This window comes from Lepidochelys kempii, chromosome 8, assembly GCF_965140265.1.
Source record: "Lepidochelys kempii isolate rLepKem1 chromosome 8, rLepKem1.hap2, whole genome shotgun sequence".
NCBI classification, from domain to species: Eukaryota; Metazoa; Chordata; order Testudines; family Cheloniidae; genus Lepidochelys; species Lepidochelys kempii.
This window is the reverse complement of record NC_133263.1, coordinates 52566401-52584458: the sequence shown is the minus strand read 5'-3', so window position 1 is coordinate 52584458 and position 18058 is coordinate 52566401. Positions and strand designations below refer to the sequence as shown.

The 18058-nt window shown below is 50.3% G+C and overlaps 2 protein-coding genes across 8 annotated transcripts in view; one reads left to right on the top strand and one right to left on the bottom strand.

Moving 5' to 3' along the window:
• LOC140915916 (ADAMTS-like protein 2) overlaps positions 1-3041 on the top strand; it is a 45294-nt gene extending 42253 nt beyond the window's left edge. For all 5 annotated transcript variants that reach the window (XM_073356538.1, XM_073356537.1, XM_073356539.1 and 2 more), the window contains 3 exons: positions 691-867; positions 2186-2330; positions 2419-3041. In XM_073356538.1, coding sequence (XP_073212639.1) covers positions 691-867; positions 2186-2330; positions 2419-2537 — 441 coding nt within the window. In that variant the 3' untranslated portion in view covers positions 2538-3041. The remainder of the gene's footprint in view (positions 1-690; positions 868-2185; positions 2331-2418) is intronic.
• Positions 3042-3195: 154 nt separating this feature from the next.
• LOC140915918 (protein FAM163A-like) overlaps positions 3196-18058 on the bottom strand; it is a 74598-nt gene continuing 59735 nt past the window's right edge. For all 3 annotated transcript variants that reach the window (XM_073356548.1, XM_073356547.1, XM_073356549.1), the window contains 4 exons: positions 11681-11771; positions 9210-9232; positions 8030-8144; positions 3196-6440 (listed from right to left, as the gene is read on the bottom strand). In XM_073356548.1, coding sequence (XP_073212649.1) covers positions 6039-6440; positions 8030-8122 — 495 coding nt within the window. In that variant the 5' untranslated portion in view covers positions 8123-8144; positions 9210-9232; positions 11681-11771 and the 3' untranslated portion in view covers positions 3196-6038. The remainder of the gene's footprint in view (positions 6441-8029; positions 8145-9209; positions 9233-11680; positions 11772-18058) is intronic.

Sequence of the window (18058 nt, the reverse complement as noted above, 5' to 3'; positions counted from 1 at the left end):
GTAAGAGCTGTCTTACAAGCTAAAGCGTGTCAGTAGAGCCCCGCGTCACGCTGCACTGGCCTGGCGCCCGTTACAACTAAGCCTGCCTTGTGTTCCTTCAGTCCCGATCCAGGAGCGTGCAATACGTCTCTCACCAAGACTGATGTATTAATGCGCTGTAATATCCAGCTCTTACATGGCATCTGGGTACAACTACCTCCCTAAAGGCTAAGTCTACGCCCTGACCTAGGGGTGCGACTCCCAGCGCACGTACACAGACGCGCAGTAGCGCTCGTCAGACAGCAGTGCTGCCGTGGTAGCATGGGCTTGCTGCCCCGAGCACAGATCTGCCTGAACGCTGGGGGGACGCACTTGGGGCAGCCTGCCTGCTCCACCACTGCCCGTGCTACTGCGGCTACTTTTAGCCTGGTAGCTCAGATGCTCTTCTGTGTCTAAGGACCTCAAAGCCAGTTACAGACACTAACATCCAACGTCTCAAAGGTATCGTGGCTGCTAACTTTCATTGGCATCAGCGGCTGCGTCAGGAGCAGCACAAATGTTAAGTGACTTGTTCAAGACGGCACGGTGAACTGCTCTGAGCAAGAACCCCCCTGCTGGAAGGCCGGCGCGTCTGCCAGCCTGAGCCCTGTGCCGAGGGTGTAGCAGTCCGTAGCAGCCGTGAATGAGCTGGGTTCCTTTTCGCTTTTCCAGTGCGACGCCAGCTGCGGCCGGGGGGTGAAGACCAGGAGCGTGCTGTGTGCCGGCCTGGAGAACGGCGTGTACAGGGAGTATCCAGAAAAGCGCTGCAATGCCTCTCAGAAACCGGAGGTGCAGGCGGCCTGTTTCAAGAGGCCTTGCTCTACGTGGTTCACGACCTCCTGGTCTCAGGTAGGGAGCGAGAGGAAGGGGGTGGGTATTGAAGGAGCTGGCAGGAAAATGGAAATGACAAATACCAAGGGGGAAGGGGTGATGGGCCTACACTCCAGGGAGCTGCAAAGGAAGATTCAGATGCCAAGGGAGCCAGGAGAATTGCTACTTTCGTGTTGTGCCTGTGGCATAGTTAAGTCTGAATGGAACCACCAAACTGGCTCCTTTCAGGGGCTAGCAGGAGAGGAGAGGGCTGGACATGCTCACATCCCCGAGTCTCTGAGTACAGACCTAGCAGGAGTAGGGACACCAATTACCTGTGAGCTGGGTAATGGTGACTATCTTGGTGCCCGTCTCCCTTGGGCGTCATGCCCCATAGAGTAGAATGCACACCCCTACCCTCCAGAAGCCAACTTTCTTCACGCCTTTCAATTGAATTTAATTGGTGTGTTTAGTGCTAGCGAACAGTGCCAGACTGACAGCCCCAGGGATATGCGGCCAAACAGGATTCCCAAAGGGCTGCAACAAAGCAGACTTCCTCCACAGCCCACGCATATGCCCCAGCCCTGCCTTGCAGGGATAAGAAGGGAGCTCAATTTCTGAAACTGTTCTGTGCTTGGCATCTCTGTTGAGTCCTCCCACCAGGGAGCTGATGAGCAAGCATGGTATGGCAGGAGGTATTTTGCAATGCATGTACCTAAGCAATGGGTGGTAGATGGAAGCCATCACACTTATTACCCGTAGGCCACCAAAGGGTTGTTAGCTGGTAGCCAGTTTCAGTCCCCATGTGCTCTGGTGGATTTGAACAAGTTGCATATGGTGCAGGGAAAGGGTCCATCACCAGTCCCCCCTGCAGCCTCATTTGTTACTAACTCTAAATTCTAACCTCCTCTGCAGCCCTTTGAGCGATGGTGGTCTGAAGGTCTTAGACTCTCTGCCCCCAAGCATGGGCCAGGTCTCCAGGCGCTGTGCAGACATGCATAGCACTGGGAATGCTGGATATGCTAGTTAATGAGACCAACCTTTTTATTCAGCTTGTACAACTCTCAGCATGGCCTGGGGGACATTTCTGAGCTGCTAGCTCTTATGCAGAGAGCCAGCCAGAAGCAGAAGAGCAAGCATCTTGGGACCAGTCAGTAATAGGCATAGGGAAGCACAGAAAGAGAACAGTAGTTTTCCCCCAAGGCCCATTAGGTGAGAGGCTGGCTGGGGACTCACTGTAGGGTGAAGTGGGAACTCCCTCAGTGAATATCCCGTCTTGGGGGACCAAGAGGAGTGACTGGGGGGGTGATAGGCACCAGGCTCACAGCCCGCTTCTCCTCCCTCTTGCTTCCGACAGTGCAGTAAGACGTGTGGTGCCGGCCTGCGGCTCCGAGAGGTGAAGTGCTACCAGGGAGATGCCCTGGGACAGGGCTGCGACCCAGCTTCCAAACCCGATGCCAAGCAGACGTGCCAGCTCCAGGTGTGCCCCACGGAGGCACCAGGTAAAGGGGGGGCGCTCTTGAGGTGGCAGTTCAGGCTTGGGGGCAAGCCCTTGCTTTAACCGCTGCTGTGGATGCTTTCGCTCCCCAGATGAAGACTGTGAAGACAAAACGACAGCCAACTGCGTGCTGGTGCTGAAGGTGAAGCTGTGCTCCCATTGGTACTACAGGAAGGCCTGCTGCCGGTCATGTAGGAGTAAGGCGCCCTGATGGCTGCCACACCACGCTTCCCTTCCAAGACCAAGGGGCAAGATCCCCTTAGAAACAGACTCCACCATAAACCCTTTTTCTATGACAGAAGCCATTCCGCCTGGAGTGCTCTGTCACGGAGCCAGTCCCTGTAGAACATCCTGCTCAGCTAGGAAGGATTCCTTGGGCACACGTAGCAACAACAGTCCCCTCTTCACCTATAGGATTTTATAGAGAGACCAGCAATTCCTACAAAGCAACCAGAGCCTGGGTAGTGTGGGAGGTTGGTCCCTGCCATCCATCACCAAGGAGCTGCTCCTCTTCCCCACCACACTGCTAATTCATGGCCCTACTCCTGCTGGGTGTGTACCCAGAGCTTCAGGGACGTGAGCAAGGAGTCCCATCAAGAGGTGGCCAAGCGTGTACCACAGCCGGCAGCAGCTAGACCAGCTGCTATACCCTCCAGCCAGAAGGTCAATTTTCAAACAAAAAAGTCCATTTGACAGTAAAGCAATAACCCATCCATTTGTATTTTCTGCACGTGTGTTCGGGCCTGGACGGGGGGCAGGGCTGGAATGGATGGGAGGGTGCATGTGTCCCAAGACCGCTTCCAGCGCAGCACCGTGTAAAACCTGCCCGGCCCCGATCAAAGAAGAGAGACAGCCCGCTTTATAGTTCAAAGTCCTCATTTATTTCTGACATTCACTCTGTATTCACAGCTGAGCAACAACGATGTAGAACACCATGTAGAAAAGTCTGACTTCCCTGTTCCTTCCCTCACCCCTTAGCAGGGCTGGAGCTACATTTTGGGCTCCCACTTGAGTTCTGTAGCTCTCACTTTTGTACTTGTTCACATGTTCCAGCACACATGCAAAATGTATTTGGGATTTCATGAGTGATGGGGGTCTTCAGCTGGGCTATACTACCAATCTCATACTGGGGTACACTTGGCCTAGCTCAGGGCCACATCAGCCTGCTAGAAGCCTAAGGGTCACATTTAATGTGTGTACGATGGAGCAAACTACAGCTATCTTCCCTTTTAACAGAGGTGTGACCCACAGAGCCTACAGCCTGTCATATAATGCACAACTTTGATCCCAGCAACCTTCACTGGGAAGAGACAGCATTGCATGCCGGGACCGTTAGTCTCCGTGGGCTGTCCCTTCATATTAAAGAGACACAGCTTTGTGCTCTGTTTAGCTCATGGGCTGCACTTTGACCACCACAGGTCGTGTGGGGTTAAGTTCAGGCTGGAGGGCTAGCTAAAGCAGGTACTAGCATATGAAAGGACAGGACTTGTTGAGTTAGACCAAGGAAAACCCTGCCAGACACTGTATCACCAGGGGAGTGTGCTGGTTGGGATAGGAAGCCAATAGGAGCAATGGGCTATTGAACACTTCGGGTCAGAGGCCTTCGTTGCTACTACCGCCCTCCCAACATTAGCTGGCTTTTTCTCCCAGGGTCCGTAAGAGGACACTTAAGAGGCAACTGCCATCTGAGGGAGAACTGGAGAATATGCTATTTAGGGGTCACAGTGAGGATGGGATGGCTTAGGAGCCAGGGAGTATCCGGATGTGAAGTCTTTCAGTTTTAAGGCCTTGGTTCAAATACAGACCAGCAGGCGACCAATGGCTGTTCAAACCGTCTACACCAAACGGGTTGGTTCCTGATGGAGAGATGCTTGTGTCACACACAACACCATCGCGTTTGGCACTAATCTGCTCCCTCACTGGCAGTCTCAGCAGGGATGCCAAAGAGCGAATGGGCCTGAAGACTGAACCCTCGTCTCCCCTACTAACGTGGAGCCTGCAGCTCTGGGCAGTGCTGTGCCTCAGCACCATGTCATGCCCCGACTGTGGATGAACAGAGAATATAAAGGCTGTCAGTCCAATGCCTTTCATGGAGTTAGACTATTTCTTCTATCACAGTTTATAGTTCTAAATAATGCTGCCTAAATAGCATGGGTGTGTGTTAAACCATACTCTAGCGATCATCGCTAAGGAAGTTTGTGTGGCAGCAGGAACTTAGCTTTATAGGTTCACCTGCCACCAATTTGTATTCTCCACCTGCACACACGGGACCACGTGTTGGGGACCCTGCAGCTGGCTGCTATGGAAATGGATCAGAATGACAGATGCGCCTTTTTAGTAATTTTTACCAAGTTTGGTATTGGAGTGAAAATAATCTCCATGTCCATTTTGCAGAGAGGTGGACTGGATGGTCTAGCTCAGTGGTTGTCAACATTTTTCATGCAGTGACCCCATGTTACCCCAGAAAGTAGGCTTGGGCCTCCAATCTAGCCCCAAAGAAAGGAAAGGTTTCAGAGTAACAGCCGTGTTAGTCTGTATTCGCAAAAAGAAAAGGAGGACTTGTGGCACCTTAGAGACTAACCAATTTATTAGAGCATAAGCTTTCGTGAGCTACAGCTCACTTCAAGGCAATCATGAGCCCCCTAAAGACCTGTCTGTGTGATTCCTCCCACTGGTGTTCATGACCCCAAGGTCATGATCTAGTAGATCTTTTCCATTCCTATTGCTATTGTAAGCAGAATTAGTCCTAAACAGACTATTTCTCAGTTTCCCAGAAGATGGCAGTGGGCCTTTCAGGGCTTTGCACACTGCAGAAGATCAAAGCTTTCATTCTTTAATAGTACAATTTTTTCTTTCAATAAAACCTTGCGCTTTTTATGCCTCTAAATTAAATCACTCTTAAAAAAAGCCTGTGAAGATTAAAGGGCTTTTTTTTTTTTTTTGGCAGCAGCAGGATCATCTCCATTGTTAGCATATGTCAGTAATTTCACTAGTCCCCTTTTCTCCCCTTCATAATTATCTAAAGTAGCCAGGGAGAGGTTATCCTATTTTGCATTCTAACACAGACACTAGCATTCAATTGCAACTAACGTGATATGAAGGGAACAAAATGATCAAACTGTTTATTTGCTTCTCCATTAGCTTTCATCAAGCAAGAGTGTTAGAACTCCCGGCACACTGGCTGGATCTTCACCCTCTCTGTCTCTTCCTCCTTTCTAATGCCGCAGCCATTGCTGGAGCCGACAGCTCCCCGTATGATGTCTTGCTCTTGCTGAATGCGCTCAGTTCATCCATACTGGAGGCCAGTGGTATTGCCTTGGAAAGTGACAAGTAGGATTTGCTTAGTGTAGACACCAAAGACCTCATTAAGGACTCAAGGGAGTAAGGAGAGTCACAAGGGTCTTGATAACTAAGTTAGTTCATACTGTACATAGCCCTCGTTAGACAAATCCCTTCCGTAGATACAGTGGAATAATAATTACACTTGTGATAGGTTCAGAAATCACGTTCAAGCTCTTCATTCAAATGTCCCACGAAAGCTTACAATGATCTGGACAGATCAACTTCAGGACCACGCTGGGTCTCTGACTTAGCTGTTCATGTTCGTTCAAGGGTTCCTCTCCTTTGCAAGAAACCCCACTGAAATAAATGGAGCCTCCACCCCGCAATGGCCATCTCATTGGCGCACCCTGTGAGATAGTGACAATGCTGATTACACATCTGTACTAATAGCCCTCGGGTTTGGAAAGGTCTCATGGACGATGCCATGGCGGGTCATCGGGTAACTCTGGAGGGTTGCCATTCTGATGGGTGGCCCCATTTCCTTGTAGCACGCAGGCATGTAGGTGATCCTCTCACCACCATTCCGCACCATGTCACCGGTCCGTATGTAAAAGGGCGAGCTGTAGGGGGAACAGGTAGGGCAGTAGTTCCGAGCACCCTGCTGGTTAAATTCGTGGGGTGGTGGTGCTGGGCTGCCCTGCCCGTCCACGATGCGAGAGTTGCAGGCATTGCAGGTTGTAAGGTATGAGCGAGTGGGAAGGTCAGGCTCCTCCTCCTCCTCCTCCTCCTCCTCTTCTTCCTCAGCAGATTCATCTTTCTTGCAGCAATAATACTATGCACAAGGAAAAGGCTTTGGTTAGTAAGAGGATAGCATACCATGCAGCTATGCTTGTGCACAAAGGCCCGTAGAGGGTCATACACATGGTCTTGAACACAGGCTACTTTTGAAGACATTTTTAGGATTCACGGTCATTCTCACTTCCCTCCCCACAATGTTTCTTCATCCATGAAAGTCCTTCAGTAGGGGCTGAAGGATAATGGTCAACTACCGGGAATTGCACATAGAACCATTCGAGAGGAGATGCAAAGAGCTTAAGAACATAAGAATGGCCATACTGGGTCAGACCAAAGGTCCATCTAGCCTAATATCCTGTCTTCCGACAGTGACCAATACTAGGTGCCCCAGAGGGAATGAACAGAACAGGTAATCATCAAGTGATCCATCCCCGGTCGCCCATTCCCAGCTTTTGGCGAACAGAGACTCGGGACATCATCCTTGCTCATCCTGGCTAATAGCCACTGATGGACCTTTCCTCCATGAATTTACCTAGTTCTTTTTTGAACCCTGTTATAGTCTTGGCCTTCACAACATCCCCTGACAAGGAGTTCCACAGGTTGACTGTGCATTGTGTGAAGAAATATTTCCTTTTGTTTTTAAACCTGCTGCCTATTAGTTTGATTTGGTGACCCCTAGTGTTTGTGTTATGAGGAGGAGTAAATAACACTTCCTTATTTACTTTCTCCACACCAATCATGATTTTATAGACCTCTTTCATATCCCCGTTAGTCATCTCTTTTGCAAGCAGAAAAGTCCCAGTCTTATTAATCTCGCCTCATATGAAAGCCTCTCTAGGCAGGCCTGGAGGAGCCAACTTCTCTGCTCCTTCCCTGGGGCGGGGGTGTGGTAGGACCATGATGCCTCCAGCAGGGGGCCTCAAAGGGTCTGGTACACGGTCACAGGAACCTTATGTCAGCAGTGATCAGAGTAGCGTAGCAGAGCTCCGCCTCGCCCCAACACACATCCCCCTCTCTCCTCAGCACACCCTCTGCTTTGGGAAGAGGTGGCTGGCACAGGAGCCAGCTTCAGAGGTTTTACAGCAGTACGGAGACCGCCTCTGCCAAAGGTGGTCTCTGCTGGCCACTATAGTGAGAATTCAGACACTATGTGCCATGCACATGGTGCAAAGTATCGCAGGTGGAACTGAAAATCTAGTCCAGAAAATTTGAGGCAGCCTAGCTTGGGCATGGTGGGGAACTCTGCCTCTACCCCTAGCACCGACTTCACTTCAATGTATAAAAAGGGTTTTCTAGCTAATCTCCTTAGGAAAAAAAAACCCAGTGGTTTACTTTACAGGGGGAACTGCGAAACCAGCCAACCTCTCCAACTAATTTTGAGTTCTACAAACCCTCAACCCCCAGGATTTGCATCCAGCACCAGGAAAAAGGAAAACAAAAATAAGCCCTCACTCTATGGAGCTCCCTAGGAAAGGGGGAGCATAGCAAAGATCTAACAATCACAACACCCAGTGTCCTGCTGCAATGGGGTATAAAGCAATGCACAGCAGCATTCCTGAAACTCAGCTGCATTGTCCAGGTGAGTACAAAGCACAGGTACCGTACCCCAGAAGTGTAGTTACATACCTGTAGCCTACAATAACAGAGCACCGCAATAATACACAGTAGGATCACGGTCGCTAGTATTCCACCGGTGATAACAACAGTTCCAGCTGTCATCCGACCGATTCTCCATCAAACTCTGAAAGGCAGCGCAAGGAAAGGAGTGGGTTAAATTCAAGGGAGCTAAGAGCAATGGTCAGTTACTGTGGTTCGAGTTAGGGGATCTGATTCTGCTACTGCTGCATCCGTACAGCTACCGCTGCCTTTAAATGTGGGTAGCTCAGTGGCTGCAGAATCAAGCCCAGGGAGTTCCCTGTGCATGTGGGAGAATGAATGGCGTTAGTCAAATAAATGCCTGAAAAACAGAAGGGTGGAGAAGAGCACTGTGACCAATGAAATGCAACTCTCCAGGACTAAGCGAGGAGGGTAGCAGAAGTCCGTTCTCTTGTACCTTGCACACATATCCCTTTTCACACAGGTGTCTCAAAGTGCTTAAGGAACACTAATTAACCCTTGCAGCCCACTGGTGGAACTGAGCTGGGCGGATTTGCCCAAGGGCACTCTGCAAGTCAAGGCTCCATGCTTCCCAACATAGTCACAGGTGGTAATAATTCAACAGCACACAAGCTAGGAGACTATAGTTAAGCTTGGATGGGAGTAGATTTTCGGTGATGCTCCTACAACTACATGGGCAGCTCTTCCATATACCCAGGGGAGGGCAGGCTCAAGCTACTGCCCGCTGCCTCTAGTTGGTAAGAAAGTTTCCAGCTGAAAAATACAGGGCTGACCCTCAGAAAGCAGGTCCCCGTGCAGTGTGACCAGTCTTGTCCAACTGCAGGTGGCTCTTGACCAAAGGCTACTTTTGAAGCTCAGCTGCATGAAAAATTTCTGATAAGGACTAAGGACAAAGATCCCTCCAAACTGAGCTTCACTTGTGATCTGAGGAGCATGATGCTAGATTAGAACCCAGAGCTCCAGCAGGGAACGTCTAAAGGTACAGCCTGACTTGGTCACGGAGCCTTTGCAAGCCCAAACTCCAGAGCACAGCAGGCTCCAAGGCATCAGCAGGCCTGGGGGAAGCCCTCAGCCTCACTGCAATAGCCCAGCACCTTCCAGCATTAAAAGTGCCATACAGAAGGGAAGTCAGTGCAAAGAGGGCATGAAGTGGGTGACAGGGTTGAAAGAGTTAACAGAGAGTACTTACGTTCACTGAAGGGTGCGCTGGACCTGCAAGGGATGGGGGGGTGGGGGGAGAGAGAGAGAGAGATTAGACCATGTTCATTTATTATGCAATATTTCTGAATAGCCATTAGGGGGCAGTGGTTCAAACCTGGACAGTCAAGTGTTGGGCGTTTTGGGTCTGATTTCTAGAGGTGAGGAGCACCAACAACTCCAGTTGAAGTCAGTGGTAACTGGAGGTGCTAAGCGCCTCTGAGAATCAGGCCCCCTCATTAACTTAATCCCATTGCTGGGTCTAAGAATGAATGGTCAGTGATGGTGCTATGCTGCAGAGTCCAAGGAACCAGGATCTACGCGAGCTGAGCTGTGCGCATTGCGTAACGTTTGCTCTGCAATAATTCACAAGGGCAAAAAAACCCCGTGGCTGTTTGCTGCACTTCTGTTGCCCATCAGATTACTCTGTGATGGCCGTGGCGGCAGCACACCACACAGACACGCGCTCTGGTTCTCCACATGGGCTCCCCCTTCACCTCCGTGTGGGCAAGGCTGGTCAATCCTTCCCCAAACCCCACAGGGGGCTGAGGGCGAGGGCAGCTGCAGGGGCTGCTGAAAGCCTGATGGCTCTGTTGCTGCTCCATGCCTTGAGGAGAGAATTCCCCTTCCTTCCGCTTCATGGGAACTTCCCCCTCCTTCCCTTTGGCCTATCTGGGCTGCACACAAGGGCCAGGATCTGGCTCAGCACACGTGAGCAGTGCACATTTCAGTACATTGCTGGGCATATGATGTAAGTGCAGGCAGTCCTGCCCCAGTGGGTCTGGCAGTGCCCACCCACCTCCCTCAGCCCAGCCATGCAACCTGGTGCACAGTGCTCCCAAGGCACTAGTGAACAGCCTTGCTGCTCAGTCGGTCTCACTGCCACTCCCGCACAATGGCTGCCATGGTGCAACTGACAGTGCTGCAGCCTCTGGCTCTCAAAGTGCCTCAGCAGGTCAGATTAATTCAGCCAAGCAGCACCTCTAGGAAGCAGGTATTAAGACTCCCCATGGTACCGATGGGGGACAGGCTCAGAGTCACACATAGCAAGTCACCAGCAGAGCCAGTTCCCCCGCCCTGCCCGCTAGCTGCTTTGCCACTTTTGTCATTTTTTAGTTAGAAGCATAGAGAAGTGGATGTTTGCAGAAGACCAACCACTCCAAGGAAATCAGCAAGCAAGGCATGATTTGCCGAGTGGAGTCTTGGAGCCAAACACATCCCTAGACTGCATGTGAATGGCTCTACTGAAGTCAGCAGGAGCCCTGGGCACAAAATGGGGCTTTTAGCATTGTTGTTAGAGGCATTTGGCCTCCAGGATTACAAAAAACATTACCTTCTTCCCTCCCGGCCCCCCAAGAGGGCAACCTTTTAAGGACACGGTGGCTATCATGAGGTTGCAAATAATTCAATGTTGCTTCTTGGGGGAAAAGCACAGCTTTGTTAAGTATTATTTAGTCTTACAATCTTTACAACTGACTGCACTGCATGCTATTGGCTAGCCTCAAAACTGGCCCACACAAACTGTTTATGTATTATTGTTACAGCAGCACTTCGGGGAGGTCTACTCTGCCCGTGACAGCGAGCCTCTTAGCCTGGCTCAACAGACTCAGGCTAGCGGGATTCACGCTCCTGCTCCACAACAGGATGGGCAGAGATTGTGACTTGGGCTCTGGAGCCTACGAATGGGGGTGGGCTTTCGAGTCTGAGCCACAACTTCCACGCAGTCTACACAGCTATTTTTAGAGCGCTGGCACGAGGCCCACTAGCCCAAGTTTCTCTCGATCCTGACTGGGAGGCTTGCTTCCACAGCCAGTAGATGCACCCTCTAAAAGCTCCAACCAGCGGCAGGGCCCCACTTTGCTAGATGCCGTATAGGGACAGCTCCTACCTCAAAGGTTGTGGCTTCACTGCAAAGTTAACTACACTCAAGTGAGCTGAGCTTGAGTGCAAGCAGCCAGCCTGTCACACATTCCAGCTGCACACAGAGCGGCCATGTTAGCAGCTGATGAGTTGGGCTGACTTGAGCTAGCCTATCCCACTTGGTGGGCCGGCAAACTGGAGTTAAAAGCACCACTGCGCTCAAGTGAAGGGTTTGGGGGGGGGCAGGACTGCAGTTTGGGGCATCACTGAAGTTGTAACTTGAGTTAACTCTGCAGGGAAGAAGAGTCCAAAGTGACTGGCCCAAGGTCACACAGGCAGTCTGTAGCAGAGCCAGGAATCAAACCCAGCTCTCCTGAATCCCAGTCGAGTGCCTTAGCCCCCAGATCAGCCTCCTGTGTACTTGGTATATTGTCCCATGTAGTGTAAATCCGCAGTCACCACACTACAACAAACAGACTATCAGTGCACGAGGAGCATGTCTTCTCTTCCCCACAGGGCTCAGATGGGGGTTTTCTCAACACCTACCCAGATGTCTAACCTTGAACAAGTGGGTTGTCATGGGTAGCTTGGCTGGACACTTACAATGAAAATGGCTGAAATGATGCCACAGTCACATGGGCCTGAGAGGAGACGACTGGAGCAGGAAGTTCCACACAGCATTACGTGGGTTGTCCTTGAGGGGGAGAAATCGGAGAGGAAAACATCGGAAGCAGTACAATCATTTACTTATATTACAGCAGCACTTGTCAACCACAGATGAGATCAGGACTCCACTGTGCTCGGCCCTGTACGTACATACGTAAGTACACACAGAAAGAGATAGCGCCTGTCCCGCAGAGCTCACCATCTGACTAAAGACGGACACAGGGTGTGAGAAGAGAGAGACGAAGTGATCACACATCAGTCATGTGTCAGAGCTAGGAACAGAGCCCAGGCCCCCAGAGTCCTAGTCCCTAGATCCCATCTCTCTGAGGAACTTTGACTAGTTCCCACTATAATGCTGTTCCCAGCCCCTGCTGGAACAAAGGATTTGCCTTACCTGCCTCCTACAGTGACCCAGTCCTTGCTGCTTCAAAAGGAAGATGGAAAGCCCACCCACCGTAAGGCCCTAGGCCAATGGACCCAGTTTCCAGGCAGCCTGTCCACCTGAGACATCCCCGCTCAGTGTCTGTCAGTTTCACTTTTCCCCAGGGCAGCACTGATTCTGTAACTGGGGAAAACACTGGCTGCAGCTGGCGTGATCACATTTAATTAACAATCTCCATCTCCTTTTGAGTCACAGCCCCCTCAGGAGCATGCTCATTGAGAGGGACCTGTGCCCCAGTCCATTTCCAGCCAATCCAATCTAATTAAGCCCTCAAGAGATATTAATTAACTCGTGAAATTGATCAAGCGAGGTGGCAGCCTGGATAAGAAAAGTGTCTAATTGGCTCCTTAACTCAAGCACTGCTAAGCAGTGCATGGATGTGGACCAGAACCAACTGGGCCCTTCCAGGTTCTCCACAGTGCCAGGAGAGTTGCAGTGGAAAACAAAGGCCTATTTTCCCTTTTAACGCCTCACTCACCATATCTCTGCATGTCCCACCCCAGGGTAACATGCACACAGGCAATGTAGTCTGCATCTCGGCAGTGGAACTGCAGGGCACGGCTGTAGGATGATGGTGCCAAGCAGGTGCCTGTTAGCCTGCCACATGCCTGATGGGTTCACATGGATAAGGCAGATGTTTCACAGCGCGCGCGTGTGTAGAAGTACTGTGCCACTCTGGATACTGCTAAATTATCTATGCCAGGGATGACTCTTCTAAAGAGCCTTTCGTCTTTCCCATTGGATCACACCAAACTGGAAATTCGGAGAGAGGGACATGAAAAATTAATGCAGGGTTGGGAGGATGTGTGGGGAATTGATTTGAAGAACCAAGTGCACATAGCCTGGCTTCACCATGATGGTGGGGAACGTACAGTATGATACTCCAAACCCTTATAAAGTATTCGAGGGCTACAAACAACAAGAATGGTAGGAAGATAGTTAATGAAACCCCTTGGATTAACTGAACATGGAATGAAGTTAAACAAAAAGAGCTCTGAGCTCAACTTCAAGAAGATATTCTAACAGGCAGAAATAGTAGACCGTGGAATGGTCTCCAAGGAGCACTGGCAGAATCCCCAGTGTTCAGTTACTTAAAAGTGGACTGGTCAAAGCATTGGCAAATATACTGCAGGAAGCAGTCCTGCCCTGGCCACAGCATGGAATTCTCCCACTAATTGTTTTTCCATCAGAAAGTGTTGATTTGTCTAAACCGAAACTTTTGGCAGGGAAGTGTTGGTTTCAACAAATCTCCAGTATTTTTATATTTACGTACATACAGACATACACACGTGTGTGTGTGTGTCCACGTGTGCGTATAAAGTTTCAAACTTTTCTAAATGTAAAGTTTTGTTGTTCAAAAATTTTCAGTCAATTTATACCTACAAAAGGTCACAATCAAAATGAAACATGTCCATTGACCCAATCCCACATTTTTTCATCCAAGGTTAGGACAGGACTTTAAGTTTCAGAAACTCTCCTGGGACGGGAAAAACATTTCACACCCAGCTTAACCTGTTTGGTGATCTTTCCATCGCTAGTTGTTATGATTCCATGATAGGTCCTCATTGGCAGGGCTTAATGTTCCACATCCAAAGAGCAACTTCGGCTTTAGCCTACTCCTCAGGCAGTCCCAGTGAAGTAACGCAGCCTTTACAAGGAGTTAACATGAAGTGACACTGGCTGTACTTTGTGCACCTAGCAGGGCCAGACAGGTCTAGGGTATGCAATGTTCACACAGTCCTTTCACAGGGAGTGTGTCATTTCATACAGCACTGCTAGTCCACTAGCTATTTTAGAACACTAAATTCAATGACAGTGCATGGACAAGGAAGATGGTCTTTGTCTCTCATAGGCAAAAAAGTCACCACATGATCTGGCACAAACAATGATCTGGAATGGAATGCAGGAGGCGCACGTCAGGTTTATGTTATGCACTGATTGTCTGAGGAAAGACTAGCTAGTTTTCTGCAATCTCACAAAAATATACAGTGCCCCCATCATCTTATTCTCTCTCTGCCGTTCTCCAGCTGCTATTTGATACAGTGAGCACAACAGCAGAGCTATCGAGGGATGAGGACTGAGCTAGCTGGGCTGGGGTGCCCTGGCACGGCTGTGGATATGGGTGGAAGCTTGTGCGTTGCTGGCACTGTGCCTGGCTCACGTCGAGGATGAGTAGTTTCACAAGCACAAAAACTCCCAACAAGGTGGATCCAGGTTCTTAGGCAAAATTAAAGAGGATGATGTTCACTAGAGAGGCACCAGGCTGCGTACACGGAGCTTTCAGAAAGCCCTCCCCATGGCAAGTGGGCTGTGGAAGCTACTCAACAAAATCGAGACCAACAGCTCGCTCCACCACACCTTCTCCTTTGGCCAGGTATTTCAGCTCGGCTAGTGGGGCACACTGTTGTGCGCCAGCAGAGCTGGGTAATGGTGCTGCGGTTTGTACATTGCCTGAACCAGATACCCACACCCCGAAGGCTTCACTTGGACAGCCAGACCTGAACTGCCTTCACCAGGAGGGACAAGCAATTCTTCTGGGCGGTGTGGGACAGCCCAGAGCCACCTGCCTATTACAGAGCACAGAGACCTTGGGTGCAGGAAGCATGACAACATTCCCCTGCAGGTGCTCACAGGAAATCACACATTCTAGAGCATATGGTGAGCCCCTACCCTGCTCAGACTCTGGGGTAGGGACTGGGGCCCTTCTCCTGGCCCTGCCCAACATTTGACACCTACTCCAGTGTCCAAACTGCCCTGGGATTCCCACATCAGCATCGCTGGGTTATGGTTAGTGGCATGCTGCCGGCAAGCCCTTATACCAGCTGCAGGAGGTTGGCTGACACCTCCTCCTATCCTCCCATTTTACTGGTCCCAGCTTCATCACCATCATCGGCTCTGGTGTGCACCCCTTGGTTACCTTGGCACCACACCTCCCAAGAGCAAGAGAAGTCTCCTAATTAGCTCTCGGCACACCAGAGGCTGCTCCTGCCGGGAAACCGGACCCCACATATCACAGGACCAGGTTCTATTCTTATCCCACTGCTCTGGGGCAGAGGTGACCTGTGAGTGAGTCATGCTGCTGGAGCGGAGTGCTGTCCTTATTAATGGCTTATGTGTGGAATGGGGGGGCAGGAAGTAGTGGCCCTGGAGATAGGGTCCCTTGCCCCCTGTGAATAAGCATCCCTGGTCAGTGATTTGAAGGGAGGAGGAAGAATTTCTGTCTGGTGTATGTGTATATATTTAAAAAAAAAAAGTCAACCATTACCAGAGTTTACTGCTATGGGGGAGAGAAGCATAAAGAGCAAGAAAGGGGAAAAACAGCTACAGCACAGGCCAAATGCAAAGGTGATGGAGACAGAAGGGAAAAGAGGTGATTCTGTGAGGGCTGAAGGAAGGACAGGAAGATTTATCTGTGCTGAGCTTAATCATGCTCAGTTTGGTAGTTTAAACAGAGGAAAATTACGGCAGGAAAAGCAAAGCCGCAGCTAAGTTGCATAGGCAGCAGGGAGCCAAGTCACGCTATTATGAATTGGGCTGCGTGGACTCTCCCGCTAATGGATCCCCCTCCTTGCCAAGCCCCAGCAAAGCTCCGGGCACGTGGCGCGTGCTGCAGATGGAGTGGCAGTCCCAGCTGGGCACGTTCACGCTCCACGCTGGCCTCGTTTGCGGTTTACTTTTTGGCTGTGCAGAGACAACATGGCTGGCTGGCACCAAGCGTACCCCTGGCTTGGGCTGCAACCAGCCTTTTCATTTCTCCTGCACTCAGAGTGGTTATCCGAATGGCTCCACCCTTCTCCCCAACCTGGGGGGAGCAGGCTATTTTGGCTGGAACTAGACAAGGAGAGACTTAGGGCCATAATGCTCCACGTTCAAACACCTGCTACATGTTCAGCTCTCAGCCATTCAGAGGAGGCAGCAGGCCCCAGCGAGAGGAATAAGCATGACACTGGGGAGTCAGGAAGCCCTGTTTTAACCCTGCCTCGATCAGTGACTGGCTGAGGGGCCTGGAGCATGTCATCAACTCTTAGCTTTGCTAACATTTTGATGGCTATCTGGGACTTTACAGTTGTCTATATGTTGCACACCGCAGCCACAGGGAACCCCAAATCAGCTGTGAAGCTAGAATGCAGATGCTCCAGTGAGAGTCCTGTGCTTTTGGAGCAGGAGGAAGAGGGGAATCTCCTTCTGCCAGCAATATAGGGCGTATGACACACAGCTCTGGGTCTATTCAGCAATCCTTGTACTAATGATCCAACCCATGTCTAAAATACAACCGTTCTCCATCCATGCCCCCACCCCTCCAACTCAGTGCTCTTGTAAGGAAGACAGCAGATGCATATGGAGGTTGACACTTGCTACCACTTACAGTAGAGAACATGCGTCTGTGCCTGATCTCTGGCCACTCTTGCATTAGAGTGCAGCAAACAGGTGTGCTCTGAAACGCACGCCACTTGGCTGGCAGGAAAAACGCCTCTGCATTAGTACTTAACGTTACCTCCGGTTATATTCAAACCACCCAGCCTCCGTCTTTTCCTGGTGCTTCATGTTTTAGGGGAAATCGCTTTGGAGTCAGAGAGATGAGTTCGTGGCTTAGTCATGCTGGCCCAGCTCCACTGGACTCTGAGGTTCCACCAGCAGAGCTGAGAGGAGAATCTGATTGAATGTATTTCTCCAAATATAAATAAGGAGCCAGATTCTTCCCTCCACCGTGCCTGCTCACTGGGCCTCATTCAGAGCGGGTGCAAGTGGGGACAAGTCCACTGACGCAGATGGCGCTGCATCTGCTTACAGTCAGTCGGTCTGACTTTCGTCCATTGACAGGAGCGTGACTCACAGCAGAATCTGGCCTGTTAAGTCTGTGGTCAATTATTTGCTGCCTCCGGTTGAATTCACACTAAATTATTTTTCCATTAGAGTCTTTAGTCTGTGTTTGACAAATGAACAAGAATCGATTCACCTACAAACAGTGCAAGGAAATTCATTGTTTTCTGCAAGCTAGCATTCCCTTAGAGCAGGGGTTGGCAACCTTTCAGAAGTGGTGTGCCGAGTCTTCGTTCATTCGCTCTAATTTAAGGTTTCGCGTGCCAGTAATACATGTTAACGTTTTTAGAAGGTCTCTTTCTATAAGTCTTTAATATATAACTAAGCTATTGTTGTAAAGTAAATAAGGTTTTAAAAATGTTTAAGAAGCTTCATTTAAAATTAAATTAAAACGCAGAGCCCCCCGGACCGGTCGCCAGGACCCGGGCAGTGTGAGTGCCACTGAAAATCAGCTCGTGTGCCGCCTTTGGCACGCGTGCCATAGATTGCCTACTCCTGCCTTAGAGCCTCCACTGAGCGTTGGTCTAGGCCTGCTGCTTATGGCGTAGACTGAACTTCACTGAGCCACAGCATGCAAAACAAAAATCATTGCCACGGCTGGCTTGCTCTCTACCTCTGTTCTTATGCAACCCCCACAGCTTGGTATTGGCAGGCCCATTAATTATTTGTATGACAACAGTTTGTAAAGGCCCCAACCAAGATAACTGCCCCATTGTGCTAAGCACTGCAAACAGAGTAGGAGACCATTCCTGGCCTGAAGACCTTACAATGTACTAGAGCAGACAGAGGGGGAGAAAAGTAGTACTATGCCTATCTTACGGATAAGACATTGAGGCACAGAGGAGAGGAGAGCCTCTGGATGCAGACCAAGTTCCATAGGCAAAGCATCCCTTTCAATTCCCGTGTTAGCATGAGTGCCGGGGAAGGTCCCAGGATGGAGCGGTGCTACGGCAGCCTGCCGCAAGTGGTGACGTGCAATAAGAATTGAAAAATTGCTGCATTCGTGCTATGCAGAGCATGCACATCAGAGAGAGAAAGAGAGAGAACGGACA